Below are 15,491 nucleotides of genomic sequence, written 5' to 3'. Positions count from 1 at the left end.
CACTGCAAATAATCTTTTGCAATCTTATTAATCTGGCTGTGATTCTGACTCTCGTCATTGGACCTACAACAAATCAAAAACGCACATGAATACACCACTAATACTTGTGGTGAGTACCAAGCTCGGTCTTTCATTTCAAGCTTGTATTCGTGCACAAAATTTGCTTGGCGACTCGGTGACGTAATCGCCGAATTACTCGGCGAGTATCTTTATTACTAGAGAGAGTAGATTAATATAATAATCTGTGGCCGTGATCTTGAACGGTGTGTGATATCTATGTATGTGGGTAGTCTGTGGTCATGTCAACAATATTATCTGTGTTTAATGTGTTTGTGTATTCTGTTCTGTATTCTGTTTCTGTATTGTCAAAATAAAAATAAATTGATCGTGTTTGTTTTGTTGAAACAGAGTTTTTATTTCCGAAATCATTGGAATATTCCAAATACGGTACTTATTAAAATCAGGAGTGAAAGTTAATAACGCATAATTACTGTTGTTTGTGTAAATTATGAAGTAAATCATCAACAAAATAATGCGTCGAGGTCACCCTGGAATTGGCGGATGGCGTAATGAGAATCCGCGACATTTTAGGCCCAGGATTGGCGGCAATCCACATTTTCGGCCCCCGAGAAACTATGGAATACAGGAACCACCAAGGTACATAACCAAAGTTATTAAAATTTATGTGTAAACAAAATTAAACCATTGCACGCCGTAACTCCATAGTTTTCTTCAAATGTCACAACACATACACAAGCACAATAATATTAACTCGAAATTTATAAATAATGCGTTGCGTTGCAATTTATGCGGTTCAAACTTTCGAGTTATAGTTTATCTTAGTAGAAAATTGAAAAAAAGTGCAATCTTAAGAAAATATGCATCCGTTTTCAGATTCCCGCCACCATTTGATAACTCGAGGCCAATACGATATAATCGCTCTGATAAGTCTGATCGAAAACCACCAGATCATTCAGAGAGGTATAGATATAGAGATAATCAAAATGCTTATAAGAGACCACATCAACAAGGAGATAGACAGCAGTTGCCATCCTTGCTGCAATGGAAACCAAAAGGTGATGTTCACAGAAACACACCCAATGATTCAAGTTATCAAAATCAAATGAATGATCGTTTTCATATTAATAACATGGGTGATATAGATCATAGACATAGCCAACAGACAAGAGATAATTATATACCACCATTTATCTCACCATGGGCTGCAGATTACCCACAACAACAGTCTGGAAACACTGGCATCACTTATAGACAAGACAGAGACTACTCAAATAAACCATCAGTTCCAGTGGAGTACACTGGTCATCGACCTCCTGCATCTGACCACTATGGTGGCAATCCTGCTTCAGTTATTGATAGTACTAATACCTTTAGTCGTTCAGTTGATGACACAGTTGATTTAGTAAGAAAAAGATTGCTCAGTCGCAATGACCCACAAAATGCTAGTGATAACTTTGAGAATTGTCAGGATAACACAGCTCTAGATAGTCAAAATTTAGAAAAAAGAAGTACCTTTCAAAATACTCAAAACAATCCACCTATCAAGAAAAAATATCAATCAAAATATCAGAATCATATGGGTAGACCAAATTGTGCAAAAATAAAAGACAAAATTGTCCATCAATTATTTAAAATGGACAAAGAGAAAATTCATAAACTTATGGATAATCCAAATTCATCCACCAAATTTGAATATGCTATAAGTAGCTTGATCACTGAATCACAAAACAGCTTTAACAGGCACCTGAGGTCTACTGCTGAGAAATCTCTTTGCGGACTAAGTTCTGAATTTATTGAAAATGACAATAATACTCTATATGAAGATACATTTTTGAAACAGATGCAATGCATGCTAGATCCACAAGATACAATTTTTTTGGAAGATATTAAACCATTTGTGATGGCTGAAATAAATAAAGCTTTACAAATAGGTGAGTACAAACAAACCTACCACATAGGTGATGAAGGTATTGGTATGGATAATATTTATGAATTTCAAAATTACAATCCAAATGCAGATAGTGATAACTATAAACATGAAGACTATTCTACTGAAGAGATTTACTCTGGAGTAAATAATATTGTACAAAGAGATTATCAGAGATCTAAAAGTGTTGAACCTTGCACTGATAACTATAGAGATTATGACGATGACCCATCACATTATGAAGATCCTAAACAACTTTTTGAAAGGAGAAAAAGAACAAAAAGTTTCAGTTATCAGGACAGCATTGTATCTGAGACTCCCTCATATGGAAGAGAAACGGAAGAAAAACCTGATAAAGAAGCAATTATGTCTCCGATTCCACATGATTTATTTGATGCTAATGCAGAACAAATTTCAGATGATGAAGATCCATTTGCAGAACTAGACAAACAGTATCATGTTGCCGTAGATCATGATTTCATTGAACAAGATGATATACCTAGTCCAAAACAGGTTAATGATTTATACAACAGTAATTACACAAATGTGTTTAAAACAGAACCATTAATACCAGAAAGAAAATCAAAAAACTTTGGTGAGGAAATCAAAACACAGCCAAAAGACATGGCCAAATCAACCTTAATCTTACCCAATATTAATTTGCCAATAAAGACAGAGATAAATTATGATACATTTGAGGAACTCAAACAAGAATCTCTATGTTCCACTAATGTTAAGCATTTAGAACAAAGTGGGTACAGTACCACTTGTAATAGTGACAAAACTAGAAAACAAAATGAATCTGGATCTAAAGAAATTACTAAAGAAGCAGATAAAACGGAAATCTTGGGTAACCAAAAGACAATGTTATCTAATCCCCGAAAACGATCATCTGATCAAAGACCATCACATCGTAAAGAAAAAAAGAAAAAATCAGAATCTAGTGTATCTGAAGCAAGTAAGCAAATTCTTAATAAAAATATTATAATAAATGTAAATGATTGTGCTTCTAAAGCTTCAGAGAAATGTGAGAACTCAAAATCTATATTTAATTTATTTTTCTCAAAAGAACAAAGTAAGGTATCAAAAGATAATAACACTATCAAGTCAAATGATAAAAACTATGTAGAAAAACATGCTAAGAGAAAAGAAACATCAAGGAAATCAACAGATAAAAACAGTAAGACAACTGAAAAAATAAAGGATTCAACATCAAATCAACTCGCAAGTCCCACAGAAAATAGCAATATTAATAATATTTGTGACACTCCAACAAAACCAGAGAAAACTATACTTAAGCCAATTGATATGTTTAATGAACAACCAAAAAAAAGTAATGTAATTCACCAAGCACATAGAAATACTGCACCTATTCCAATTCTCACTCCTAAAAGTGAGATAACTAAAAAAAGCAAACTGAAAGGACCTTTATGTAAACAGTTATCAAAAAAACACATAGGTATTCAGGTCATGACAAAAATGCACACCAAACAAACACAGACACCACCTTCTAAATGTGGCACACAATTTTGTCAACCTAAAAAAAAATATTCTACAATATCTATACAAACTGATTTATGTATTCCTGATAAAACTGGAAACAAATCAAGTGATGCATTTGAAAGAATGAAACAAATTGATTTAGAGATACAAGTATTACTACAAGAAAAATTCAAATTGTACAGCTCCATTGAATCCAAAGAAACTGGAACTAGCTCTATGCAAAATTTGGGTATGGCAGTCTTAAATGTGACCCCTTTCAACGAAGATGAAGAAAATAAAACCACAGATGAGATACTATCTGAAGATATAATTGTGAACGAGTTTGCGAATATACCTGAAGAAGAATTGGAACAAATAGCATTGGAAGCTGTACAAACCCCTGTAACTGTGGTACCAAATCAAAGATCGCGTCGACGTAAAGTTCCATTCGAAGTGTCTCATTCACACAGTCCTGTTACAGTTCAAAAGAAAAAAAAACTGAAGGCTAAACCACCTAATATATCTTTGATAGAACAAATTATTAGAGATGACAGACCACTGGAAGATATAATATCATTAGATGACTTCGAAATACCACCAAGAAATTCCAAAAATAAAAACACAAGGAATAAAAAGAGTAAAAAGAAGGCAACCAGGATAACTTCTAAGGGTGAAGTAAATAAACCTACAAAAAAGAAATCTATTAATTTCATAATGAAAGAATGCTCAGTTGTTTTAAAAAGAATTAATATTACTCCGTTTCTAAAGTCAATACAAAAACAGACACATGATTCTAATGCAGAATATTCAAATAAAACTGAGGAGGATACTACTGACATAAATCGAAATGGTATAGATCTAGATACTAATTTGAATATTGTATATGAAGATGCACAGAACATGGTCGAGGAAACTGTAGTCAATGATATTCAATTTGATATGTTAGATGTATCTGAAGATATTGTTGTTGGTGATAACTGTGAGGTGAAATCTTTAGACAAAGAAGAAACCATTTTGAATGAAAATCCAGCTGTCTGTGAAGAAATTATATTAGATAACAGTCAGTCATCCATTGAAGACACCATTACACCAGCTGTAGACCAGGGCAGTGAGTGTAAAATGTATGATTTCTCAGCTGATGAAAATTTGCGCCGGGATTCTGTCGTTGTCAGTGGAAATGCAGATGCAGTTCTTGCGTTAGAGGTAATTTAGATTTTTAAATTCTTTTAGTTTCGACAGTAATATAGTTTTATATTAATCGCTCATAAAGTATTGCTTATTTCACCAATTTCAATATCATAATGTATCTCATTACGCACAAGTGCCGTAATGTAAATTAAAATGCACATGTGCCATAACGTAATATAAATCCTTTGTCATCTGTCTTATAATAATTTTGACAATAAAGGTCAACCATTTAACCATAGAAACACAAAAATATTAATTTACTTTATTAGTAATACTTGCTGTTTTTGGTACATTTGTTTAAAAAAAACAAATGCTGATGTGCTCACTTCGTTATCTGTGCAAAAATGACAAGCATATCAAAATATCATAAGGAAAACAGCCAAAGGTGCAAATTTGTTTTCAGAAAGTGTGTTCAAAGTGCGATTCCTCGCAAATGTGTTATAAAATGTAGTATAACATATGTGCGCTCTGCTTCCTTACTATAGTTCTCACCTTTGACTCGAGCTGCAATACTGCCTCGGCTCTAATTTTTAACTTACCGCACTTATATCATAATGTACTATTATAAAATGTGTATATTTTGTAAAAAAAATATATACGGTCGAATTGAGAAACCTCCTTTTTTTTGAAGTTGGTTAAAAACTAACTTAATATTTGTTTTTAGTGTGTGGAAAGTAATTTCCTAGCTGCCTGTCTTGATGGCAACGTTTATTACTTCAGTAATGACGGACAGTTGTTGACCACTCTGAAAGGATCAAACCTAGCTGTGACATGCCTCACCATAGTGAAAGAGAAACATGGGACCACTGTGTACACAGGTTCCTTAGACTCCAGGATACGTTATTATGATTTAGAAGTTAGTATATTATTGTTTTTTTTTTTTATAAATATTGTATTATTAATTCAACATGTTACATAGCAGTCCTAGTACCTATGACCTTATTGTAGATTATGTCAATATTCAATTAGGCTTACTTTACAAGCACTTTCTAAACATCAGGTATTATATTATAAATGATGGTGATAACAATTAGTTGAATACTTAAAATTAAATTATAAGGGACCCCTTAATGACACGTATCAACAATCCCTTCTCTGCTTGTGTTGTTCTCCTAGTCTGCGATCATACTAGAGTAGCTTTAGATGCTTGTTCTAATATGACTCTTGCTGCAGTTCTAGTCATATATCTATAGAGAGATTTGCAGGTTTGCCTCTACTGCATTTAATATAGTGTATAAATATGTTCATCATTATCATTAGCTGATGAATGTCCACCACTGGACATAGGCCTCTTGCATGGACTTTCGTAGACCACAGTCTTAAGTCCATGTCCAGTGGCTCCTTGTAACCCGCTTGATGTCCTACACCCTAGTGGGGGGTCAACCAACACTGTGCTTTCAGGTGCGGGGTCTCCATTCTAGCACCTTGAGACACCAATGTCCATCGAACAATGTGTTTTGAATGTAAAATTGTTAATTTCTTATAATTATTATTTCAGACTGGCTTGGAAAAAGGGTTAGAGTGCAATGTTTTAAGTCCTATTCAGACAATGGATCGCGCGTGGGACACAGTGTTTGTTGGTACAAGAACTGGATTTGTTTTGCAATTTGAGTGCAAGGTAAGTAATAAAATATTATTCTAGATTTTAGAATAAAACCTTTTATAACCAAATGAAATGTCGTGAAATAAATCTAACCTTCAAAAAAATACTACACGACAGTATTTTTTTAAATTATGAAGCATATAGAAATGTCCAACAACAAGTGCAAAGTAGAGAACCAATAGGGTATAATAGTTTTATCTTTAAATTTATTAAAGTTGTATTTTGAGTGGAAAAGGGGAGTGTTTGTTAACAGTCAAAGGTACCTTTAACCCTACACACATCATTCACAAGTGTGTGACTTCACTCAAGGTCATTCTCTGCCATTCTAGGGTCTTATTTTGGTTACAGTTTAATTTGTTAATTAAGTTGTCCTGACAAATGTTGTGAATCATAACCTTTGTTCGACACTAGTTTTTTATTTTTGTAACCAAAAATAAGCTTTTTAATGTAGCAAATTGTAGATAACGAGCAGACGCCTTGCGGTTTGACCCGCGTAGTTCTCGTTCCCGTTGAAATACGGGGATAAAATACAGCTTATACCACCACAAACAATGTGGTTTTCTATTAGTGTAACAATATAGTATAACAATCCAATACCTTGACCTCATCTTAGCTTTACTTAGAATCATACCAAGTGTTGCTACCTGACTATTTTTTGACGACAGGTGTAAATTACCATCATCATCATTAACAACCCATATTCGGCTCACTGTTGAGCAATAGTCTCCTCCCAGAATGTGAGGGGTTAGGCTAATAGTCCACTACGCTGGCCCAATGCGGATTGGCAGACTTTACACACATAGAGAATTCAGAAAATTTTTAGGTATGCACGTTTCCTCATGATGTTTTTCCTTCACCGTTTGAGACACTTGATATTAATTTCTTAAGCCTTATATTAATTTCTTAATCCTGGACCGAATTTGAACCTACACCCACCAAATTGAAGGCAGAGGTCATATCCACTGGGCTATAACAGCTCTTTAAATTACTATACTACTTAAGTTAATAAATTAAATATCATCTAATTATAAACTACAATTTTCTTTCCAGAATAACATGTTAATACCAGTTAGTTCAGTCAAATTCTCTGACCAATCCATTCTGGCGCTCCGAGCCATGAAAGAGGGTCCTCGAAAGGTCCTACTTGTTGCGGCCCGCTCAGAAAGTGTTACCATAAAGGATGCGCAGACAGGGCTATTGCTGAGGACGTTGGATGGGCCTAAGATGACAGTGTACTCTCTGCTGTATGAAGATGGGAAAATCTTCTGCGGAACCAGTAGTCATCAAATACATGTTTTTGATTATGCTGTAAGTTATCTAGTGAAAACATAAAAATACTCATTGACTTATCTATACAGGGTGCTCGGGAGTATTTGTCTTAACTTCACGTTTGTTAACTTTGTGTTGACGAGTCCACTTATAAGGAGCCAAACTGCATGACAAATATTTTTTTAAAAAAAACTAAAAAATAATTACTTTTTATGTTTGCATACAAAGTAGTTGAAATAATTCCGACTATCCATGTAACACACGCTCTATCTATGCTTGCATTTTAAAATACGTAAAACTTGGCTAAGTCATAATTATGGATTATAAGGATGCACATGTAACACGCCTTTATCTTTGCTTGCATTTTAAAATACATAAAACTTGGCTTATAATTATAAGGGTGCATATAAGGGACACAATTTAAGATCTATTTACAAAAGAAATATTTTTTACTCCGAAAATATTCATTTTAGAGCACACATGCCTTAGACATTTTTAATTAATTTTCCTTAAAGAATATAACCCTAGACTTATGGGAAATACTCCCGAGCACCCTGTATACTAGGAGTGCTCCGCACCTGCATAATCCAACATTTCTTCTCTTGATATCTGCCAAATCGGATCAGCCAATCTGGAGTTATGTACCTAACTTGACATTGTTTTTTTTTTTATTTACAAGATAGCCCTTGACTACAATCTCACCTGATCGTAAGTGATGATGCAACCTAAGATGGAAGCGGGCTAACTTGTTTGGAGGAGGATGAAAACCTCAATTGGCCCCGCCGGGAATCGAACCCAGGACCTTTGTCTTATAAATCCACTGTGCATACCACTGCGCGATAGAGGCAATCAGTATTATGATCATGACCAAAAAAAAAGAAAAAAACTCCAGCATGGTAGGGACACAGTTTAAAGAATCCTATAGAATTCCTATAGAAGGTAATTGGTCTGATCTTCAATATATCGATTATACTCCGTGCCACGAAACAAGTCCCGTAGACGCGGCGCCAATGTCACAATGACGCTCATTGTCATTTGGTATGCTTGTTTGTCCAGAGTGGAAGCGCATCGCCAAATATGATCGCATCGAAAATGGAAAGCTTTAGAGGAGGCCTTTGTCGAAGACAAGCTGTATAGTAGAGAACTGATTTTAATAATAATAAGTAGTTCAAATAATTAATTATTAAACTAGAATACTTTAACGTTAGAAATTTACAAATGTATTGTAGCAATAAAGGCTTATTTTATTTTTTTTATTTTTTATATTTACAACTTAGCCCATGACTACAATCTCAATGATGGTAAGTGATGATGCAATCTAAGATGGAAGCGGGCTAACTTGTTAGGAGTAGGATGAAATCCACACTCCTTTCGATTTCTACACGACATCGTACCGGAACGCCAAATCGCTTGGCGATACGTCTTGTCGGTAGGGTGGTACTTAGCCACGGCCGAAGCCTCCCACCAGCCAGACCTGGACCAATTAAGAGAACCTCAATCGGCCCTGCTGGGGATCGAACCCAGGACCTCCGTCTTGTAAATCCACCGCGCACACCACTGCGCCACGGAGGCCGTAAAAAAATCTCTTCTATCATTGGTGTTGATTTGGGATTTAGTTAGTATGTCCCGTGGTAGGTGCTTCCTGTCTGATGGCAATGTCCCTTATATGGGGATGTTGCACTGTTCTTGTCCTGGCGTAGACTCTGGACTCTGGTCAATATCGTCGTTGTATCCACAGAGCGGCAGTCACGCGGGCACGCACTCGGGCGGTAAGGGCGCGGTGTGTCTGCGCGCGGTGGGCGGGCTGCTGTTCGCGGGCTGCTACGACGGCTGCGTGTACGTGTACCGAGAGGGCGAGGGCACGCCCTTCGCGCAGATCCGCGGGCCCAGCCTCATGCTGCTGTCGCTGGCGGTCGTCGGCAGCAAGGTACTATATCATCTATCTATCTTAATATATATAAATCTTTATCGGTTCGTCGTCATCAACCCATATTCGGCTCACTGCTGAGCTCGAGTCTCCTCTCAGAATGAGAGGGGTAAGGCCAATAGTCTACCACGCTGGCCCAATGCGGATTGGTAGACTTCACACACGCAGAGAATTAAGATAATTCTCTGGTATGCAGGTTTCCTCACGATGTTTTCCTTCACCGATTGAGACACGTTATATTTTCTTAAAATGCACACAACTGAAAAGTTGGAGGTGCATGCCCCGGACCGGATTCGAGCCCACACCCTCCGAAATCGGAGGCAGAGGTCATATCCACTGGGCTACCACGGCTCACATTCTGTGAAGATGAAGCGCTGACTATAGCAAATCATTCATGGAATAAACTTATAGGTTACAAACATCTAATTTAAAATCTACCCGCATTTTTTTTAGCAATTATTTATTTTGATTTTTTGTATGTAGGACTTAAGTCTAATTAGTATGTACACACGTGAATAATTACCTTAGTGAGTTAAATGTATTTCTCATATAAGCGAATTTTATGTAATTCTTTTGAGTAAATAAAGATCTTAAACCAGAAATCTCGTGTCACAGTGTTTGTCCTCAATGGACTCCTAAACCACTTAACCGATTATAATAAAATTCGCACACCATGTGCAGTTCGATCCAACTTGAGAGATAGGATACTTTAAATCTCAAATTATAATCGCAATTTTAATTTATTGCTAATTATTTATCTCTATAATTATAAAAGAAAGTCGTGTTAGTTACTCCACTTATATATACACTTATAGCTCAAGAACGGCTGAACCGATTTAGCTGAAAATTGGCAGGGAGGTAGTTTAGAGCCAGGAGAAGGACATAGGATACTTTTTTTTTGTAGGGGTAGGGTAGGTTTATGGTATAGGGATAGGGTAGGGGTAGGGTAGCGGTAGGGTAGTTGTAGAGTAGGGTAGGATAGGGGTAGAGTAGAGGTTTGGTAGGGGTAGGGGTAGAAGTAGGGTAGTGTAAGGTAGGGATAGGGAAGAAGTGCAAATAAATAAATTAATAAGTCAAAGCGAAGCTTGAGCGGGTCCGCTAGTATATAATAAATCTGTAGAGAGGTCAATTCTGTACATGAAATATATTTCCAAAATAACTATCAGGGGTGATTAGTGATCGATACTGATGCAAAAAATGCAATCAGTAAAATTTTTGTCTGTCTGTCTGTATGTTTGTTATAGAAACAAAAACTACTCAACGGATTTTATTGAAACTTATAGTCCGCAACTTTAGGCTTTTTACACAACAATATCACTACTCAAAAAGGTTCTTTTAGGCGACACTTTTCGTTTCGATTCACATACATTTTATTTTTAATAATAAGCTTTACGGCTCTGGGTTCTAGCCCTTTTGAGCCCGGATTCACATACAATTAATTAATTATCTTGGACTAATTATAGAAGGACCTGCCTCGCAAGACGTTACCTCTCTGTCAATCAATCAACGATCTAACGCGTGTATACTTATATCGTATCGATGTTTCATTGTTGTAATTGTTTTCGTCGACTGAAAAAACTCCCTAATCATTCCGGTTTGTGTAGTAAGTAGTTCAATGGCATGAAAAATGGTCAACAACTTCTAATTCACTAAAAGATGAAGTGACGTTCGATTTCAGTTTCACCTGATGGTAAGCGATGATGCAATCTAAGATTTTTTTTTTTATTGTTTACAAGTTTCCCTTGACTACAATCTCACCTGATGGTAAGTGATGATGTAGTCTTAGATGGAAGCGGGCTAACTTGTAAGGAGGAGGATGAAAATCCACACCCCTTTCGGTTACGGCATCGCTCGGCGGTACGTCTTTGCCGGTAGGGTGGTAACTAGCCACGGCCGAAGCCTTCCACCAGCCAGACCTGGTCCAATTAAGAAAACCTCAATCAGCCCAGTCGGGAATCCAACCCAGGACCTCCTTCTTGTAAATCCACCGCGCATACCACTGCGCCACGGAGGTCATCAAAAACAATTATAATAAATAATAAATTTGTAATAAAAACAATATCTAAAAGAAAAATAGATACTATTCTTCTAACGAACGAACAAACAGCAAAACATCGATCCATTAATTTAATATTCTGTGTACAGATTATATTATTCTTATTAAATATTTTATTATTTATTTTTGTTAAATATTATCGATGACTGAGTTTACCTAGTACCCTTCAAAAAACGACAGACAATTTTGTTGCTGCATTTGGGTGCGATCCATTTCCATTTCTAATTCCTCTATGTTAAATATATAGAGTTTGCACAAAAACAATACAAACGACATAAAAAGAACCCAAGCAGACATGAGTCACAAACCATTATGAAAAATAAAGATATTGAGTTTTATGGGTATTAAATGTGCATTTATAAAATTAAATTATAACTTTAATTATTTTATAAATGTCGTATTTTCATATCAAAAGAAGAAAGAAGTTGTAATTAAAACGATGATTTATTTTATTTTAATGTGAATTTAACCTTTCATTTATTGCAGAATTACCATATACTATGATATTTTGTTTGATTTTGTATTAATAAGTGAAAGAAGATTGACATTTGACAGTTCACACTTCACAGCACAGAACACTACTTTATTTGCTGTCTATGACTAATACTCCTACTTATATATCAGTATTCGTTAATGATTCGTTAACTAAATCCAGTCTGTCGTGCGTATTTTCTTCCCTTGTAATTTTTGTTATTTCGTTTTGTTCTCGTTTCGTTGTTATTGTTAATTATGGTTTATTTGTTGTTTGTTTACTGTTTTTACCCGACTGCAAGAAGGGTTATGTTTTTCGCGCGTATCTTGTATGTATGTATGTAATATTCTTTATTACCTCATATCTTCCAAACCGTTGAACGGATTTACGTAATTCAGATAACGTTAGATTTGTTTTAATAACCCAAGTGTTCTTAGATAGGTGAAATTAGAAAAAAAAAACCAACAAGACGACTGTGAGACGCTATAGAATCGGGGTGAAGTTTTTTTTTTTGTGAATATTGCAACATGCGAATCAAATTCAAGGGATTTTTGTGAGAATTTCAAAATAGTATATCATGGCCATGTTAAAAAAACTACAATTAGGAAAACGTTATTTATTAATTCTAATATTAATTAAGTCTATACATAATACGCGAGGCGGACGACTATAAGGTGCGAGGTTTATGAAGTGTAGTCATAAAACACCTAAAATAGACTAAAAGAAATATATTGATTATAAAAATCGGACAAGTGCGAGTCGGATTCGGCCACCGAGGGTTGCGTAGATTTTTTGAATATTTACTTAATTTCAGTTGGACTTAGGTATACATTATCGTACTTTGTAACAAACGTAACCAATAAATCCGAAATTCACCATCTATCGTAACTAAAAAGTGTGAAATAAATTAATTAATTAAACAAATATAAAAACCCGGCATAAATGATATAAAAATTGATCAAACTAAAGTCGGGACCTAATAAAAAATGTAGACGAAAATCATTCTATTCAATATAATAGGTCCCGACTGTTTTCTAATTGTTTTCTACACTTCTGGACTGAGCTTTTTTTTCTTTTCAGTTTTTTTATCATTTATGCAGTCGGGTTTTTTATCAGTTTAATTAATTAATTTTATTTAGTTTAGTACGAAAATTAGTGAACCGGAGCCTGGAACTAGCCGGAGCAGTTATTCCGCGTTGCTATTGTTTCCGTCACCAAAAAAGAAACGTACGAATCAATCACCCTTATCGTCCTCCGAGAAAACCGTTTTGATTAATGTGTTTAAATATGTCGAGGAAACCTTATGCTTGCTTCTACATAATAAAGAAACAAAACTATAAGAGTTCTTTATTGCCTACGGAACCCTTAATATAAGTGAAGCATTATCTGTTTGATAAATAACAGGATATATTATATAGGAATATAAAATTAAAAAAAATATTTGTTTACCACAGGAAGTTTTATTTCATGATAATATTCGTAAATAATGATAAAATGTTGAGCAAACCTGAGTCAGCTGTTTTTGTTTGTTTACATAGTTTAAAATACCTACTCAATCTGACTATAGTACTATTATTCTTCATACTCCTGGGCAGGTTAAAGTATACTTTTCATCACGCTACGATCAACAGGAGCAGAGCAGTGAAGAGAAATGTTGGGAAAACGGGAGAAGTTACTCCATTTTACAGTGATACTACTGTAAGGGCTGGATTAATGGATGATGGGGATCGAACCCAGGACTTCAGTCTAGTAAATCCACCGCGCATACCACTGCGCTACGGAGAGACCGTCAACCTGGAAATGGGGATAATAACCTGTAAACTCGTAGCTGTAGGTACCTTACCATACCTACCTTAAATATTTTAATGGACCATTACAGGGCCAGGGTTCTCTTTATAGAAAAGTGGATTTGGAGTTTTCACCCACCACACTGCACCATTGCGGATTGGCGGGCTAAGAATTGATATTGATTTATTTTAAAAATATTTATTTACATATACAATTTATTTTGTTACAGATCATTGCGGGATACAAGGACAGAAGTTTGTACATATGGAAGATACCACTTTGTATTTTACAAGAAATGATACTTTAAATTAACCTGTTAATATGTTGTTTAGTTTACGCACCATTATTATATAGTTACATAACTACATATTTTTACTTATCATTAAAATGATTTATAACAATGTGTATATATTACCTAAACAAGTAAAGTTTTAATAAATGATTTAAATGGGTTAAATGATTTTAATTTATTTTATTTAGCAAAATATTCATTGTGTGTATTCAGTATTGCACTTTTATCTATGGTATCTTTATTATTCGTAGACAGAGAGTTTCTGTCTACCTCTCGGTAACGTGTTCGGCCCCTTAACTGTGCAGGCTTTTTGATATATTTTTATGATATTTAGTAACATTTTGCATAAAATATATTATAGCAAATACAAATTATAAACATGATAAAATTGAAATGCCCTCATGTAAGAGAACCCCTGGGCCCTGCCCTGTTGAGGGTTTGTTTTTATTCTCTACAAGGTAGTCCTTGAATACAATCTCACTTGTTGGTAAGTGATGATGCAATCTAAAGTGGAAGCGAGCTAACTTGTTATGCGGAGAATAAAAACCCAGACCAATTTCGGTTTCTACACGACATCATACTGGACCGGTAAATCGCTTGGCGGTACGTTTTTACTAGCTACTATACTATGTAACTGGCTACGGCCGAAGCCTCCCACCAGCCAGACCTGGACCAATCAAGAAAACCTCAATCGGCCCCGCCGGGAATCGAACCCTGCGCCACGCAAGTCAATTAAGCAAAACAAAGTCAGACTTGGAATGGGAGTTATCATGCTGAAAACGAACAGATTTATATTTTGGTAATGCGCAGTAAATAAGACGTAACAAGGGAGCTGATTGATGCATGCGACTCAGGAGTGCTCCGTAAGTAAGTATAATTTCGTAATTAATAAAACGCAAATAGTAGATACATCACCTAATTATATAAAACTAATTTTAAATAGTTTTCCAAAAATCCAAAAAAAAAAATAATGTGGTCACCAGATTTTTTAAAAAATATTCAAATTAGATATAGATAATAGGTAATGTTTCTACCATTTGCGTTATAAATTAATTACGGACACCTTGTTTAGATTGGATTGGACGGTTAAAGAGAGATTTTGTAGCAGAAATACCATCGATCTAATTTATTGATGAATTACCGATTACGGTTGGTAATGTTGGTACCACTGGTACACCCATGACCACTTTTGACCACTGGTGAGTGGTGGCCACAGGTGGTGGCTATTGTGGTGGTAGGTGGTGTTATAAAAAAAACTTCTACCACACCTTTCCAACTCTAGAACCGAACTTTTATTAATCTGTGAATTTCACGTTGTAATCTGTACTGCACTGCTTAATTCGATAACTTACTCATTTTTGTACTAGAAACTTACAAGGGCACACATTAATTTTTTTTAATTAATTTAAAAAATATTGTAATTACATTAATAGAAAAATAAAATTACTCAAAATATTGTTAAGTTT

At 35.1% G+C, this 15,491-nt stretch overlaps 1 protein-coding gene across 1 annotated transcript; it reads left to right on the top strand.

Annotated features, from left to right (window-relative positions):
• Positions 1-341: 341 nt before the first annotated feature.
• On the top strand, positions 342-14,193 carry LOC112057242 (uncharacterized). The gene is made up of 7 exons (XM_024097739.2): positions 342-657; positions 895-4,633; positions 5,283-5,474; positions 6,117-6,236; positions 7,272-7,529; positions 9,229-9,417; positions 13,963-14,193. The coding sequence occupies exons 1-7, from the start codon at positions 533-535 to the stop codon at positions 14,038-14,040; spliced, it is 4,701 nt and encodes a 1,566-aa protein (XP_023953507.1). The 5' UTR covers positions 342-532; the 3' UTR covers positions 14,041-14,193.
• Positions 14,194-15,491: the final 1,298 nt, after the last annotated feature.

Source organism: Bicyclus anynana, chromosome 21 (assembly GCF_947172395.1).
Source record: "Bicyclus anynana chromosome 21, ilBicAnyn1.1, whole genome shotgun sequence".
Classification (NCBI taxonomy): Eukaryota; Metazoa; Arthropoda; class Insecta; order Lepidoptera; family Nymphalidae; genus Bicyclus; species Bicyclus anynana.
The sequence above is the reverse complement of the archived record's forward strand: the minus strand, read 5'-3'. Positions and strand labels throughout refer to the sequence as shown.

Coding starts and splice junctions, on each gene's coding strand:
- LOC112057242 (XM_024097739.2), top strand. CDS start 533: ATGCGTCGAGGTCACCCTGGAATTGGCGGATGGCGTAATGAGAATCCG. Junction 4,634..5,282: donor ATGCAGTTCTTGCGTTAGAG/GTAATTTAGATT, acceptor ATTTGTTTTTAG/TGTGTGGAAAGTAATTTCCT. Junction 5,475..6,116: donor TACGTTATTATGATTTAGAA/GTTAGTATATTA, acceptor TTATTATTTCAG/ACTGGCTTGGAAAAAGGGTT.